Below are 17,611 nucleotides of genomic sequence, written 5' to 3' on the forward strand. Positions count from 1 at the left end.
CCATTCTAAACACACACACACCAGTCCATTCAAATAGGCTTCCCTACCATTCTAAAAACACACACACCAGTCCATTCAAATAGACTTCCCTACCATTCTAAACACACACACACCAGTCCATTCAAATAGGCTTCCCTACCATTCTAAACACACACACACCAGTCCATTCAAATAGGCATACATTCATTCACACACTTCCCTACCATTCTAAACAATAATTAACACACTTACCTGTCCTTGCTGCCCATTCTCCATAACGTTAATCCAAATGCCCGCGCAATAATCCACAGTCCCGCGAGATTTCCGTGATCCAAACCCTAATCCACAGTCCCGACGCTGACTGCTGCTGTTGCAGTCCGGCCCCGACGCGTTTTCCCAGCGAGTCTGTGCACTTTAAAAGTGCACAGACGTCTCCTATGTTTCCCTACCTGGTCTGCCGGACTGCCTGGAGCATGCGCAGTAGACTCGCAGTAGTCTGGGCTACTGCGCATGCGCGAAGTCCGCAAATTTAAAAAAAAAATTTTTTTTGTTGAGGGGGCTGCAGTCCGATAGCACGGGCCGCCACTGGGGTAGAATATGGTGCTGCAGCTGGACTTTGGTTCCAGATAGTTTCTTTTGTTTCAAATGTGTGCCATTGGGGTTAAATTATTACTTGGGTTGTCGTGTTTAAAAAACTTTTTACCAAAGGAAGGTTCTAACATGAGAGAAGAAGACAACAGTACATTATTTAATTTGTAAAAAAAATCATATGCAGAATTTGTGGTATCAGTTTTTGGTCAGTTTCGCACAGACTTTGTGGGTGAATTAGGGATGATATCCACAAAGCCTGATAACTAATAAAAAAACATAGCTCTCAATCTCTTATCGTAAGAAATCTGGACAAAGCTTGAAATAATGGGGGTACAAAGGTCCAAAAATAGGGATATGTTATAATTTTTTGCTATTATAAACTTATAAAGTTCACAGAGTACTAGGTGTGGCATTAACATGCATTTTCTGAGGGTTATGAAGACAACTTCTAGTGTCTGTCATTAGTTACTGACTTCAGTCCTCAATGATGTGCAAAAACACCACAAATTTTTATGAGGAACAGACTAAAATGTGAAGCAAAAATTTGGACAGCTGAGAGGTATGATAGAAAAAGGTTCACTAAATCCATATTTCTATCTTTGTGTGTTGAAATGCAAACTGACAGCAACCTATAGTGGTTGTCAGTGACCTCATGGATTTTTTTTTTTTTTTGTGTAATGTATTTTTTGGGTCACCAGTATGCATCTGTCGAGGATGGCACATAATATATTCATAGGTATACACCAGGCTAACAACCACCAGGGTCTTTATAAACCTAGCCATGCATTCCAACGCAGTTGTTTCCCCATGTAAGTTAGGTGTCTGTTAGGAGGTGTATGTTAGTTGGAGGTGGCTAAGGGTTGGGGGATATGTTAGATATTATTTTACTTAAAAAAAAAAAAAGTAATCTCCGTGGTATCTCCAAAGTCTTAAAACAACCCACTAAACAAGTATAGTGGGTCCAAAAACAAAACAATGTAAGAAACTTCTCTGTGCGGAAGTTTTTCAGTCCATATATCTCTAGTTAATCACTGTATATTAATCAGATCAGACAATAGTAGTAGAAGTAGCAAACTTAAACTCGTCTTAAGTAAAAAAAAATAAATAAAATAAAATAAAATAATAAAAAATATATAATTGTACAGAATTACTAAGTATTCGAAAGTAATCCAAGCAAGGCAGGCAGTTTGTTTCCAGTCGAAAATCCTTTATTAAGTACACAGACAAGCGATCCAAGTAAAACAAAAATAGAGTACTAGATTCCTCACAAGCTTTCTAAACATATATATATATGGTTCTACCTGACTTCGTCGACAGCTGAGAAGACCCAGAAGATCGAAGCGAAAGAGAGACCGGCGAATCGCGGGTTGCAGAACATCGACAATGCAGAAGACCGCCACGACGGATGACAACGCCAACGCCGAGGATGCGGAAAGGCTGTGTGAGTATCTTGGTAGTAGCCGACGTTAGGGTGCGAGACAGGTAAGCGTGGAGATTGGCGGGCTGTGGGGATAGGATTGGGTTAAGTGATTTAGGGTTAGGGGTGGGTTAAGTGAGTTATTTGGTGTGCTTGTGTTGTGTGTGTGGTTTGTGGAATGGGATGTGTTTTGTTTTGTATGGGGTTTCGTGTTTGTGTTACGCCGGGTTATTTTTGTCGTCGGTTATGTGTGGTTTCGTGTTTATGGACGATGTGGTTGTCGGTGTTGTGTGGTTTCGATTATGTCAGGTAGAACCATATATATATATATATATATATATATATATATATATATATATAGTTTTTTTTTTGGTTTTTTTTTATCAGGCAAGGGAGTGGTTTATTGTGCTGTAAAACAAAGTGTTATTGGCACACATGTTAAATTCACATCCCTTCCCCATTAGTGTGACTTTACTGCCTGCCTCCATCCGTTAGAGACATGGAGACCAGACTAGGAATGAATTTATGATTTCTAGTCCAGTGATCAAGGTTAAGTTTGAATAGGGTCAGGGATGACCTCTGCTTCACATGGATGGGGAGCCTATTCCATAGCATGGAGATCTCTGAGACACATCAGTTGCATCAGCAAGTTCTATATGTGTTGTAGGCAAATTTGAAATTCTTGGATCCAGTGTTACTAGTGTTCTTCATTTTGCAGATATGCAAAAGATCCATCAGGACTGGATCTGAGGATGTCCTGTATGCCAGGCATAGATCGCCTCTCAGTATAGAGACAGGGCCTTATAACAATCTGTGAAAGACAGAGTGTTAATACCCTAGATTCTCCTGGTGAGGAACCTCTCTGGCAGTTCCAGCTGTTGCATGTACCAGGTCAGATACATGCAGAAGAGGGGGCATTGTACTCAATGATGTGTCTGTTAAGGACCAAGTAAAGTGGTATTATAACTTGGACCTGGATGCCATAACCTTACTTATAAGTTGGGCAACATAGATTGACTTTCTTACTGTCTTGGCTGTGTGTTAGTTAAATTCCGGATTACTGTCTACAAATGTTCCCAGAGCCCTAACTACTGTATCAGCTGTTAGGGGTGTTTTATCAGTGGAGAAATTGGCTTGTGTGGATGCTTTCCCAACTTTTGACAGTGAGTGTTAGCGTGGCTTTGGCACCAGTCATTTGTCTGTGTTAGTCCCTCTTGCAGGATGTTAGTGTCAAAGGAGGAATCTATGATAGCTCCCATTTTACAGTCATCTGCGAACTTGGTGAGCCAGAGGCCCTTGACATTAGCTTTGACTTCCAAGAAGTAGATGCCAAACAGAAGCAAGTCCAGCACTTTGTTGGAGGGCTCACCAATCCCGACTTCTTGAGCCCACTCTATAAGCCAGCTGACAATCCAGCAAATTATGTAGGGATTTGTACCTAGTTCGGTGAGCTTGTCAAGAGTACTTGAGTTGGGGTCATATCGAATGCCTTAGCCAGATCAAATTAGATTATATACACAATCTTCCCCTCATCCATTGCCTTGGTGACCCTCTTGAAGAACTCTCCCAGGTAATATAGGCAACACCTTCAATTGACAAAGCCAAACTGGGAAGGGTCCAGTATGTAGGTTGCTAGTATATCATGGGCATTTTTTAGGGACATAATTGGCTAGTCTTATAAAGACATTGGTTGGTCGTTAGCCTAGTATATACCTGTGAACTTAAGAATGTAAGCCTACACTCAGTGGACTCCCAAGATTGAAGCCCGTAAGGCAAGCAAACTGTTTACCTAGGACTGCTGTCATAGGGGATTCAGGTCACTTGTATGTTGTGTTTGTTGTTGCTTTTGGTGTGTGCTTTAGAGATTGCTGAGGATAGGAACTGGCCTTTGTAGGCATAGGAGGTCTTTGAGATTTGAGAAGGTTTCTTTTATGTGCCTCAGCATAAAATTTTCTCTGTGTGTGGTGAGTGGTATGCGTGGAGGATGTAGTGTGTGTTCTTGGCAACCCAGTTTGTAAGCAAGATTTTGCCTCCATGGAAGTCGTATTTGTACATCTCTTGCATACTATGTTCATGTCTTTAAGGATTAAATGTTTGTCTGAAAACATGAGACAATTGCTACATATTCTTAGGATGCCCATATCTACCAATCTGACAACAGAGACATTTGAAAATTGATTATCCATGATGTTCATCGTGCATACAGCTGCAGTAATCACATATGGGTTCTCTGCCGTAAGGCGGGTTCTCGGTCAGCCGAATTCCAAAGTCTTGGTCCGGCGTCGGCTGTTGTTGCCTTCTTCCCTGACATCAGTGCGACAGGGGTATATAAGTAACAGCCGACGCCATGTTCACTAGTCTTTTTTGCCGCGCGGTGCCCGAAGCAGAAGCAGTTCGCAAGTGCCGGTCGGCCAGCTACTGAATTTACGAAAAATTGGAAACCGAAGTCTTCTTTAAAGGTAAGTACCCCGTTGGGGAAACTTTTCTTGCCTCAGACCGATGTCAGACAAAGTTAACAATTGTATTTCTTGTGGGAAGCAAATGCCGCATAAGGATTTCCATTCCCTCTGCATACCTTGTTTAGGCCCAGACCACGACGTCTCTGGCTGTCGCTTTTGCGCTACTTTCAATAAACGCACTATTAAGCGTCGGGCGGAGTTCACCCAACATTATTTTGGTAAAGCCTTTGATTATAAAATGTCGTCGGATACTCCGACTACCGTTTTGTCCAAAAAATGAAAGGACAAGGACCGACACGTGAGGTCCGCGGTCTCCACCGACACCACGCCAAAACCGGCTTGCACGTGGTCCGGTTCTCAGCGAGACGCCTATGCAGTCCCTGACTACCGACGACACTTCATTGGCAGTGTCTTCTGTACCCGAGACCGCTGGTACCTCGGCCCTAACTCAGACTACAACCACCGAAACCACTGTGAGTGTTGAGCCTCCTAATGTGGACAGGTCCACTTCCACCCAGGGTGTATTTAGACCCTCTTCTTCCTTTTCCATTAAGGCCTTCACTAAGTCCAAATCAGCCATGCATCCCAAGAGGCCTGTTGCACAGGGCCCATCCCCAGGCCCCATGCCTAAAAAGCAGATGCTTAAAATGGCTGAGGATTTAATTTCCTATATCAGGGGTTCCCAACCCCCTCCAGACAAGAGACCCAGAGTGGAGGAAGACTCTCCCTCTTCTGAACAGGGGTCCATTTTCGCAGAACATTCTGATGTGGAGGAACACTCATTACTCCCTTATGAAGATTCTGATGCAGAACAGTCCATTCCTTCTGTATCTCCCCCAGAGGATTTTTCTTTTGGGGAAACCTTGCACACCTTGAGGGAGCACTTCCATTGGGAAGGCCAAGACTTTTATGATTCCAAGAAAAGGCTTAGGGAATTTCTTTTGTTACCTCAACACAGACCTCTGGCTATTCCTCCTGTCCTGGACATACTTGATGATGTTTACTCGGATGCTTGTCTCAATCCGGATTCCCTGCCTCCTGCACCAGTCAAACCTGATAGGTATTACCGAGTCCCTAACTCTCACCAATTTCTTTTCAAAAGCCATAATGCTGACCCTGAGACCATTTCTCAAGGCCCCAAGGGAATGAAGGCCTCTACTGCCAAGAATCCACTACCTTCTGAAAGGGAATCTAGATCCTTAGAAAGGTGGGGGGAAAAGGTATACACCTCGACCACCCTAGCCATGAGGGCCTTAAATTGTCAGTTCCATATGCTTAAATATCAGCAGTTTCTGTTATCTCAATTAAGAAACAAAATATCTCAACCTGAACAACCAGATTTGAAGGAATTGCAGGATATGATACATAGTGCAGAACAAGTGGGTAATACACCTTACAATGTGGTTATGATGCCTTAGAGGCCTCAAGTAGAGCCGCTGCTACAGGAGTAGTCATTCGTAGACATGCCTGGCTTAGAGAACAAAGCTTGCCTGATCATGTTAAAGCTAAACTACTAGATGCTCCTTTACAAAAGGATGTGCTATTTGGTACTAATGCTGAGGAGATACTACGCAAAATGGAAGAAAAAGCTAAATCTATGCAAACTGTCAAGGCTTTTTTACAGGTACAGCCACCTCCTTTTAGTAGAAATTGGCCTACAAAAAACTGGTCCTTTCCAGCCACAGACAAACCCCAAAGAGGTAGATACAGGCGCTCAAGGGGCAGAGGACAATCTCAAGGATCATATAGAGGCAGGCAATGGCCAACTCAAGCACCAAGAGGTGGCGAAGACAGTGCACAACAATACAGAAAGCAAACCCAATGACTTCCCCCTTTTCATGCCAAGCAAATCTCAACTGGCAGCTCCCTTGGGAGGAAAGCTGGCACTATTTTCAGGAAATTGGCATATTATCACAACAGACAAATGAATCCTGGACATAATAAACAGAGGCTACAGATTTCATTTTCACACTCTTCCAAAAATGAGAGGCATGCCAAACCTGCCACACAATCAAAGGGCAGAGGCACAAATACAAATTACAAAACTCATGGACATGAAAGCCATTCAAGAGGTTCCGACTCACGAACAAGACCAAGGTTTTTATTCCAGACTTTTCCTGGTACCAAGAAAAGGAACCGACTGGAGACCCATTTTGGACTTATCCATCCTAAATACATTTCTACTGCACCAAAATTCAAGATGCTCACATTACAGCAGCTTCTTCCCATGCTGGGCAAGGAGTTTTGGCTGGTAACATTGGACCTCAAGGAGGCATACCTGTATGTCCCAATCAGACAAAGTTGCAGAAGATACCTCAGATTTCTTGCAGGTTCAATCCACTATCAATTCTCTGCATTGCCCTTTGGCTTATCTACTGTGCCCAGAGTATTCACGAAATGCCTGGCATCAGTAATTGCCTACTGCAGACTTCAAGGGATACAAATTTACCCTTATTTGGACGACTGCCTGATCCAAGCGGACAGCAAGCACACTCTTCTGGGACATCTGGCTTATGCAACACGGTTACTGAATTCTCTGGGATACACAATCAACAAAGAGAAATCCAGGCTAATACCATCTCAGAAAATAACTTTCCTGGGTGCCAACTTGGACACAAACACCCAGACGGGTCTATCTTACACCAGAAAAACAAGGGCAACTAACTCAGTACTTCAAAACACTAGCAAATTGTACCAGGCTTACTGCAAGGAAAATCCTGCAGGCTCTGGGCTTCATGTCATCTTGCATTCTTTTAATCCCATGTGCAAAGTTGCATATGAGAAAACTTCAGTGGTACCTAAAAAGCCTATGGTCTCAACACAGCCACAATTTGGAAACAATAATACCAATAATTCCATGTTTGCAAAAGGAATTTCTATGGTGGGCCCAAGCATGTCAAACAAACACAGGTCTCCCATTCTGCAAGCCTCAAGCAAATCAAGTCATTACAACAGACGCCTCAGATTATGCCTGGGGGGGCGCACATGACAGGCAGGTGCATTCAGGGCAAATGGTTCCAAAAGGAAAAGTACCTTCACATTAATCAAAAAGAAATGCTAGCAATAATAAATGCAATTACAGCGTTCAAGGACCTCCTGCATCCAGGGCAATTATTGATGAAAACAGACAACACCAAAACAGATTTGCAATATTTGTCCTGGAAAACAGCTTTCCTTCTGGCCATTACCTCAGCTCGTAGGGTTTCGGAACTACAAGCCCTCATGGCTGTGCAGCCCTTTCTTATCTTCCATCAGGACAGGGTTTCCCTTCGAACCAACCCGTCATTTATGCCTAAAGTGGTATCCAGGGTAGCTTTAAATCAAGCCATACACTTACCTACCTTTTACCCTAATCCTCAAAACAAAGGAGAAAGGCTGCTACATTCCTTAGACATCCATAGACAGCTACGTTACTATTTGGACAGAACAAAGCCTTTCAGGAAATCACAACTTTTTGTGTCTTATGCTGTAGGAGCTCAAGGGAGGCCTGTTACCAAACAGACAATCTCTAAATGGATAGGCCACTGCATACGATTTTGTTACTCCTATCATGGGAAATCTGTCCCTGTAGGCATCAGACCACACTCCACCAGGGCCACAGCTACCTCTACAGCCTTCCTCAGAGGAGTTCCTACCAAAGATATCTTGGAGGCAGCCACTTGGAGTTCTGTACATACCTTCACAAGACACTACCACCTGCCTTTATATTCCAAAACTAGAGCAGGCTTTGCTACTGCTGTGTTGCAGGGCATTCTGGCTCACCCCAGTTCTACCTAGTGCCTACCACCCTGTGCGTAGCTTTGGGATTCTACCCATATGTGATTACTGCAGCTGTATGCACGATGAACATAGTACAGTTTTGTACCTACCATAAATGTAGATGTTCAAGTGCTAATACAGCTGCAGTACAGGTTTCCCTCCCTCCTTCCCCTCTAGGTATAGGACTAGTGGCTAACTCCTCCTCATACAACTTATTTTGGGTTATCCTCATATGGTGTATTTGCTTGCAACTACTCTTTTTTGATAACATTGTATTGCTTGTATATATCATATATATATATATATATATATATATATATATATATATATATATATATATATAAAATTTATCTGTTGCCTTCCTTTTGGGGGCACCTGACATCTGGGGCAAGAAAGACTGGAGAACATGGCGTCAGCTGTTACTTATATACCCCTGTCGCACTGACGTCAGGGAAGAAGGCGACAACAACTGACGCTGGACCAAGACTTTGGAATTCGGCCAACCGAGGACCCGCCTGACGGCAGAGAACCCATATGTGATTACTGCAGCTGTATTAGCACTCGAACATCTACATTTATGGTAGGTACAAAACTGTACTTTGTTTGGACCTGTGCTAGGACGGTCTATTATGGTTTTAGGACTGGGTTTTGCAACGTTCTCCTGGGGTGGTTTCCAGGGTTAAGGACAGATTTTAGTGCTAGTATATGGTATTTACTGTTTAAGCATTTACTTCTGTACAGGGCACTATCAACTGCTACTGTGTGGTGAGCAGCTCTGTGCAAACGTTAATTTATTGCAAACAGAAAAAGGATTATATTTTGGGCTCTCTTGGAGTGCTTCCCAACTTAGAGAGACCAAATGAACACCTTCCACCACAAGTAGGATGATCCTAGACTTTTCTAATGTAAAAGCAAAGCAAAAAGGACTGTGAAGTGCAGTTCAGCAACAGAGTCCCTGGCTTACAGTTTTCTCATGGGATTTCACAGCTATAAGAAAAACCTTCTGCCACTAGATGGACTGTGCCAGTCATCTTAATGTAAAAACAGAAAAAAGATTGCTTGAGAGTGTGCACAAAACAACTTAAACTACCCGGACTAGACAATTTTGTGTTTATATTAATAAAAATTATTTTGTAGTGTAGGGAACAAAAGAGAGTTGAGAGAACAGAATGTGTTTGACATTTCAGAGGATGGTTTACAGTTTTCAAATGCCTTAAAGCCTTTAGGTGCTTTGTTTATTCTACAGAAGCTTGGCATTTAATGTAAAAGCATGCTATTGTGATGTTTCTCTTTTAACAATCCACTGGAGGGAAAAGATTGTTCATTATAGGATTTTGCCAGTCAACCAGGCTCATCTCTGCATGGGAGTAATAAAACAACATTAGGAGGGATTTGATGTCTAGGCTTCCTCTGCAGCCAAATAACTTGTATACCCATTTAAGACATTACAAGTCAAAATGCTGCCTAGGTAGTATACAGAAGACGACATTGCCAAGTGGATTTTTTTTTGTTATTAATGTAAACATGTCCTTAGACTATGGTGCAGAAATAAATGTAGGGTGTACTACAGGGATTTTGTGTGTTAAGTTTTAGAGAGAGTAGAGTAGTGCTGTAGTAAGGGATGTTTATGGCTGTTGTATGTAAAACAGATGACAGAAGACAGGATATTTAGTTTAGAAATGCAGAACATGATCATGTCTGTTTCATTGTGTATCCGTTTATAGTTCCATTCATTTAGCATGTTTGATTAAATCAGTTTTACTAGGCATTATTTTACTTGCAGAGCAGTTGGAAGAAAATATATATAATTTTGTACATTATTTATAATTTTCTAGGTGTTGCTGACCAACTTCAGACAAATTATGCCAGTGACCTGCGAAGTATATTGAAGACGTTATTTGAAGTTATGGCAACTAAACCAGAAATTACTGATAAGGAAAAGAAGAAAGGTAAATTGAATGAAATTGTGAAGGTCATGTATTGTGAAGTATGCAGTAGATGGATGCAGCAATCATTCTCAAAATCCTAATTCAGTTCTGCAATGAAATGTGGTCAGTTCATTTGATTTGAAGTAAAATAATTGTGCATAATATTTGCACCCTGAAAATGGATTTAAACAGAAACCCCTGAAAATGGTTTAAACAGAAGATCTGCTGTTGTAGCACAAAAATATTTAGGGCAGATTTCAAAACTTTTTGGGGGGTTGTACTGCTGTTGAAGATCCTACTGAGCCTTGGCAAATAGTTTCAAGGTTTGCTTATGTCACATCCTTCATGGTACTTTTCAGGCATTAACATTTTACAGATTATTAACATTTTGTTAGCATTCATTCTCCAAGGAAGTAAAGGAATACTATTGAGTGTTCATCTAAATTGAAGAGCAACATTTAGAGTGTAGTAATATTTGAGCTATTGATATGTACCTCTCTGGGCACTGACTGCTCTCTTTTATAAAATGCATTTTACTAAATAGTAAATACACTTGTATGAAGACAATACAGAAAACTGAAGTACATTTTAAATTGTGTATTTTGTATTTCTTTCATTAAAAAGTTAACAGTATCTGTATTGTCATATCAAGGCAGTAAAATGTTTTGTCTTCAAAGTTTGTATGACAGATCCAGAAATCTAATTTAGTATATCTGGGTATATTTTAAATTTAAAGTAGATGTGACTAAGTAAACAGCTGTTGCCTCTAAGGACGCTAGTCATTACTGTTAATTTTTGTAAAGAAAGCAGGAGAACTCCATCAGTCTTGCTGACCTCTTTAAATATATAATTTCTAATAATGTAGATTTTTGTAACAGTATAGAAATATGTGTTGCTATGTGTGATTACTGAACTCCATAACAAGATTTTGAGGAGCTTTGATCATTTACAGTACCTTGGTATAATATATATATATATATATATATATGTATATATATATATATATATATGTGTGTATCTGCATATATATATATATATATATATATATATATATACACACACACACACACGCATATATATGTGTGTGTGTGTGTGTGTGTGTGTGTGTGTGTGTGTACACACACATATAGACTGTTTTTTCACGTTATCTGTAGTCTCTAGTGCTGAAAGGTTTTGAAAAGAATATTGTGAAATGTGTATTGTTACCTTTCCACCAGAAGAAGAAAACTCAAGACAACAGCAGTGATGAATAAAATTAGTAATATATAGAATCACTGTTATGAAAGGCACTCAACTATATTTGGTTTATTTTATTAACCAGACTAGATAGCACTTAGTGCAAAGGAGTAAACCTTTGACCAGTTAATCAGGTGCTTCATGTGCCCGTGGTACAGAGTTTGACTCCTCCTTCCATTTGCCTACTGCGTGACTGTGTGCAAGTTGCTTAACGCATACAGTGCCCCTGGGTCACCACTGGAGAGAGAGAGTGTGTTTTTCCATGGAGCTCACCCAATTAGCAATCAGGTAAAATAAATAAATAAAAATGTCCCAGACAGGAATCTTATTCATCCATATCAGTGGAAACACAAAACAAAGTAACAGTTTAACCATTTATTTTTAAATCGGTAATGTGAACAGAATGTCCATTTTACATAAATAGGCATAGAGCTAGACAGCATTGTAACATTCAGCAGCTTGAGTTTGCATGATGCACAATGTAGTTACGTAGGCTTAGTGAATTACTACCCTTAAGACAGTAGTGTTTAACATTGATACTTAGAGTCTTAAAGGATGATGAATGAAGAGATGGGCATCAGTGACCTGATAGCACTGAGTGTATGATTCCTGAGACTTCTGTCAGTCTGCAAAAGTCTTAATGTAGCTTTGTTGCTTATGTGGAAAAAGAGGGATAGCCTTGAAAATCCCAGGACAGTGTCCTGGGAAGTATGTAATGGAGAGGTATGTGCTAGAGTAGGTCATTGCTGCAGATAAATATTTTAAAAATGAATGAGCAAGTATGTAGAAGAGACCTGTCTTTGAAAAGTAGTCACCTAAAATTTGAGAGGTACATGCAGCGATGCTTGTCATGTTGAATAACTATGCTTTGTTCAACGTTTGCAGTTTAAAAATATTGGTAAGTAACAAAGTGGCAAAAATAGCTATAGCTTGTTCAGTTACTGGAATAAAAACTCCTCTTTCTCAGTGTAAATCTGACTTTGAAGAAAGCAAATGCATAACACTATATGGTATCCTGAGCAAGACTGGTATACATTATAGTATGAGGTCTTTCCAAGAGCCAAAGTACTTGAATTGATTTAATAGAATCTTATTTTTGTTTGCCTGAGCAGTGAACTGTCTTGTGAAGAGGGATCAGAGTTTGATAGGTTTGCTAATTGTCAAATCCCATAGCTTCAGTTTTGTCAAATTCAGTGCTACACTATTTTAGATAGCACTATTTGTATGTAGTAGGTGGATTCATCTGGAGAGTGGAGCTTGTAATTGCAAACACATCAGATATTAACAAAAATACAACGAATACCTCAGATTAACTGCAGATATCATTGCCTACACTATCGCCATTCTAATCAATCATCACTGAACATTATGTACCCAGACTATGGAAAATATCACATATCATTCCCCCTGGAAAAAGGTGGCCCTTCTACCGACTTAACCAACTACAGACCAGTTGCCATCCTCTCTCTAATAGTAAAAATCCTGAAAAATGCATTCACAAACAACTCCCAGATTATGTACTAATCAACAACCTCCTCTGTAACTCCCAACATGGCTTTCGACCAAAGCATAGCACCACAACGGCAATAGTCAGCTTTACTAATACCATCAACCAACTTAGAAATGACAGTCAATTCGTCTCCTCTATTGTTCGAGATATGTCAAAAGCTTTTGACACTGTATCCCACCACAAACTGCTAACTGAGCTAGCACTCCTAAATCTATCCCATCCAGCCTTAACCTGGTTCCATAGTTACTTAGCAGACCACCTGCAAGCTGTCAAGTGGCTAAGCTCACTCTCTCCTCTACTACCTGTCTATGTAGGTGTACCCCAAGGGTCAATTCTCGGACCACTCCTCTTCTCTATATTTACAAATAAACTATGCACTGCCACTAGCAAAGCCACCATCATCTAGTATGCAGATGACACCTCTCTCATCTGTTCAGCCCCTAAACTCTCAACACTCCATGAAGTAACACAAAGGTCCTTTCTCGAAGTCGAAAAATATCTCTCAGAACACCAAGTAAAACTTAACCCATAAAAAACAAAACTAATCATCTTTACAAAAAGCACACCGCAAGGTAACCAGCCATCCTTTATCATCTACTCTTCTGACAAAACCAGATTAGAACCCGTACAGCACACAAAACTGCTTGTCGTAACAGCTGACAACTCACTCAAATTTGATAAACACCTAGCATTAACCATTAAAAACATCCATATCAAACTAGGGGCTCTCTACAAAGCAAAACCATTTCTCACCAATTATACCAGACAGGCCATAGCCAGGTCACATCTCCTGTCTACTCTACTGTACGCCTCACCCATCTTTACAAACCTAAGAAAATCTGACTTTACCAAACTGGAGGCCTGCTATCATAAAATAGCCAGATTTGCCACTAATCTTCCCAATAGATCTCACTACTGCACAGCTCTACAGGAACATAAATGGATCAAACTACCTAACCTTCTCAACATTGACCAACTAGTCTTGGCTTACTCCATTATATTTCAATCTTATAACTGCCCAGCACTCCACAACCTAGTACAGCCCTATAGCAACATCTGAGCATTATGATCCTCTGAGAAACTGTTGCTAAAAGTCTTAGTGGTACTTCATGCAGTCTAGTGTGTACAAGGTCTGGGGTTCAAGACTGACCATGGTGTTTTGGGTTAGGAAGGTGGCCTAATGGTTAAGGTGTTTGCCTTACAAACGCAAAGTGCAGGGTTTGAGTCTCACAAGGGATAATTGGGCCTATGAACCTAATACCTTGGGAGAATCTCTATACTCACACAAAATATCCAAAATCTGGAACACCTTCCCCTAACAAATTCTGAACACCACCAGTACACACAAATTTAAACTGCTACTCTGAGACCACCTCAGCAAAAAACTGGCTCTGCTCCTACACTTCCCCTGGTTAACTCTTTACCCCCTCAGCCCTTACCCTCCCAGCACTGCTCCAACCTCGACTAACATCTGTTATTAAAATCATCCTAGAATCCTTGAGTGCCTACCTTCTTACTGCAATCCAAACTCTTTCAAACCTCCTCCACACTAGAATTCAAGTTCATATCATTCCTTGCAGTCCTCTACTGCCTTTCCTTACACATGATTAGTAACAACCTACCATACAGATTCTTCTTACTACATAAACTTTATCCATAACTGTTCATTGCATAACTTTAAGAATTAGTAAATCTAGCTGTTAAATGATTTATTGGAAGGTGCTGACATTGTTGCCCTATGTATTTTGTAAATATAACTGCATTTTGATGCATAAATTGTTTTTTTTTGTATTATTGTCCTATGTAGTCATAAATGTATTCCTGTCATGCTGTTACCTCTTACACATTTTTTCTGTGTGGAGCTTTTCTCCCTGGGCCTCCACAGAAAATGGGCTTATGGCCCAGTTGGACACTACCAGTAAACAAATGTAAACTAAATTAAAAAAAAATAATAAAGTCATATATATTGCCTAAATTCTTATTGTAAGCTAACATTGTTTTATAGTCTACCTCCATATTTCTTTCCTTATTAGGAGGATTGGCAGATTTGTTAAGGCTGAAGATCAGAAGAGAAGTCTGTTCTGTATTAAAATGGATATATAGAGGATTATTGACTATTGGGTTATAAAAAGTGTAACACTGTTAATACTGATTGCTGACCAGTAGTTATTACATTTCCAGTAACATCTAATATTCTGTGTTTTGCAGTTTTGATTGTTGCTGTTAAATGATATTAGTTATGGCTCATAAAAATTATGAGGAATAATGATTAAAGCCTGCTGATATGTTGTGTATTATTTATTTTTATTTTTTGAACAGACGATTGAACTAGTCCAAAGGCCTTTTTCAGCCTCAGCCAGTGTAGAAATGTCTAGTTACAGAGATAAAGCAGAAATGAGAATCATTGAGCTACACAAATGACAGTAATATTAATCAGAGACAGATCCAACATTAGGCAACCTAGACAGGTGCCTAGGGACCACTGGCTGGGGTTGGGACAGCTGTTAAAGGGGCTGTCACAGCATTTACTACTTAATTAAACAATTAAAATATTTCTTCTGTAGCAATGTCTTTAACAGCACACACATTCATCATGTGTCTTTAGATGTTCTTCGTGTTTCACTGTTGCAGTCATCACACTTGGGTTATCTGCCTGCAGGTAGCCCTCAGTCGGCCCGAATACCAGAGACTTAGTATTTCTGCATCGGATGCTGAAGCTCCAGGACTGACGTCAGGTCGTCAGGGGTATAAAAACAGGCAGCCGACGCCATTACATCAGTCTTTCTTGCCGAGGAGCCCGAAGCAGAAGCAGTTCACAAGTGCCGGTCGGCCGCTACCTGAATTTTCATTTACGAATTGAATAATCCTGAAGTCTTCTAAAGCTAAGTAACCCATTGGGGATCCTTTTTTCTTGCTCTAATCAGTGTCAGAAAAAGTTAACAATTGTCTTGCCTGTGGAAAGCAAATACCTCACGGAGATTTTCATTCTTACCGCATCACCTGTTTAGGCCCAGACCACGACGTCCCTCGCTGTCAGTTTTGTGCCTTGTTTAACACCCGAACCATTCATCATTGGGCACTCTCTGTCTCTAAATTCTTTTGCTGTCGATCTCCGTATTCTGAAATGGCTTCGGTAAGCCATCCGACTACCGATATTCTGAAAAAACATAAGGATAAAGACAGAGACAGACTGAATAGGTCCAAAACTGCCGATGACGCTTCCGTTAAGCTAGTCGCCAGTCTGCTGGTACTCAGTGACGCGCCTTCACAGTCCCTGATGCCCGCTTCAATGGATTCGCAGGACTCTACTGAGACCCATTTGGGGTCTGGTATGCCGCAAGATGCTTCTTCGACTATGGAACCTGTGGATGTCTCTACCTTGGATGAGTCCGGAGCCACTGTGCAGGCACTGGCATTTGAGGCAGTTCTTCGCTCTACTGATGTTCGAATTAAACTGATGACTTCATTTCTAACCAAGACTACCGAGTTTCTTAGGCCCAGAGTATGCACTATGCCTAGAAAACCGACGACCAAAGCTAATGCTCATGCTACCATGCCACAAAAACAAATGGTTAGAATGGCTGAAGACCGTATAACGCTGATTAGGGGAAGTCAGCCTTCCCCTGCAAAGAGACAAATAATCCAGTCCCCTTCAGCTTCTACAGACCAGGAGTCTGATGACTCTGAGATTTCTGATTATGAAGACATGCCCTTATCTGACTGAGGATTCAGATGCAGAGGAATCCATTCCCTCTGCCTCCCCTCTAGAGTATTTTTCTTTTGGTGAAACCTTGCATACTTTAAAAGAGCATTTCCATTGGGAATGCCAAGACTATCCTCAATCCAAAAAGAAACTCAAAATAATTTTTAGAGTTGCCTCGGCACAGGCCTTTAGCTATACCCCCTGCCCTGGATGTTGTGGATGATGTTTTTATGGAATCCAATCTTACTCCAGACACTTTACCTCCTGCCCCTAGGAAACCAGACAGATACTACAGAGTACCTGATACTCACAAGTTTCTTTTCAAGAATCCTACTGCTGACCCAGAGATAATTTCCCAGGGGTGTAAAGGTATCAAGGCTACTACAGCCAAGACTCCCACCTCTTCGGACAGGGATTCCAGAGCTCTGGGCAGATAGGGTAAGAAGGTTTATACCTCTGCAACTCTTGCTATTAGGGCATTGAATTGCCAGTTACACATGCTGAAGTACCAGCAAACTATTATGGAACTCATTAAACAAAAAGTGGTAACTTTTCCAGACTGTGCAGAAAATAAAGAATTGCAGGAGCCTATGCACTCCGCAAGCCAAGTCAGTAAGCATACTTTGCAGTGTGGCTTTGATGCCCTAGAAGCATCTTGCTGGGCAGCAGTCACTGGTTCTGTACTGAGAAGACATGCTTGGCTGAAGGAGCAGACCTTGCCAGACCATGTCAAATCAAAATTACTAGACGCTCCTTTGAATAAGGACTCTTTGTTTGGCACCAAAGCAGAAGAGGTTCTTAAAAAGATGGAAGAAAAAGCTAAATCTATGCAGACTGTTAAAGAATTCTTACAAGTGCAACCCCCCTAGATTCATTAGGCATTGCCCTTCAAAACACTGGTCCTTTTCAAACCAGACACAGGGGAAACAGACCACCCAGACTACACAGGGGCGGCTCGTGGCATAGGGCTGCCGGACTGCAGCCCCCTCAAAAATAAAAAAGCAAGAAAAACAAATGAAAAATAAAAAA

The 17,611-nt window shown here is 41.0% G+C and overlaps 1 protein-coding gene across 1 annotated transcript in view; it reads left to right on the forward strand.

Moving 5' to 3' along the window:
• ZFYVE28 (zinc finger FYVE-type containing 28) overlaps window positions 1-17,611 on the forward strand; it is a 2,243,904-nt gene that overhangs the window by 1,724,573 nt on the left and 501,720 nt on the right. The window contains exon 11 of the mRNA XM_044062894.1: window positions 10,041-10,154. Coding sequence (XP_043918829.1) covers window positions 10,041-10,154 — 114 coding nt within the window. The remainder of the gene's footprint in view (window positions 1-10,040; window positions 10,155-17,611) is intronic.

The sequence above is a fragment of the Protopterus annectens genome, chromosome 2.part1 (assembly GCF_019279795.1).
Source record: "Protopterus annectens isolate FY-2018-M chromosome 2.part1, PAN1.0, whole genome shotgun sequence".
NCBI classification, from domain to species: domain Eukaryota; kingdom Metazoa; phylum Chordata; order Ceratodontiformes; family Protopteridae; genus Protopterus; species Protopterus annectens.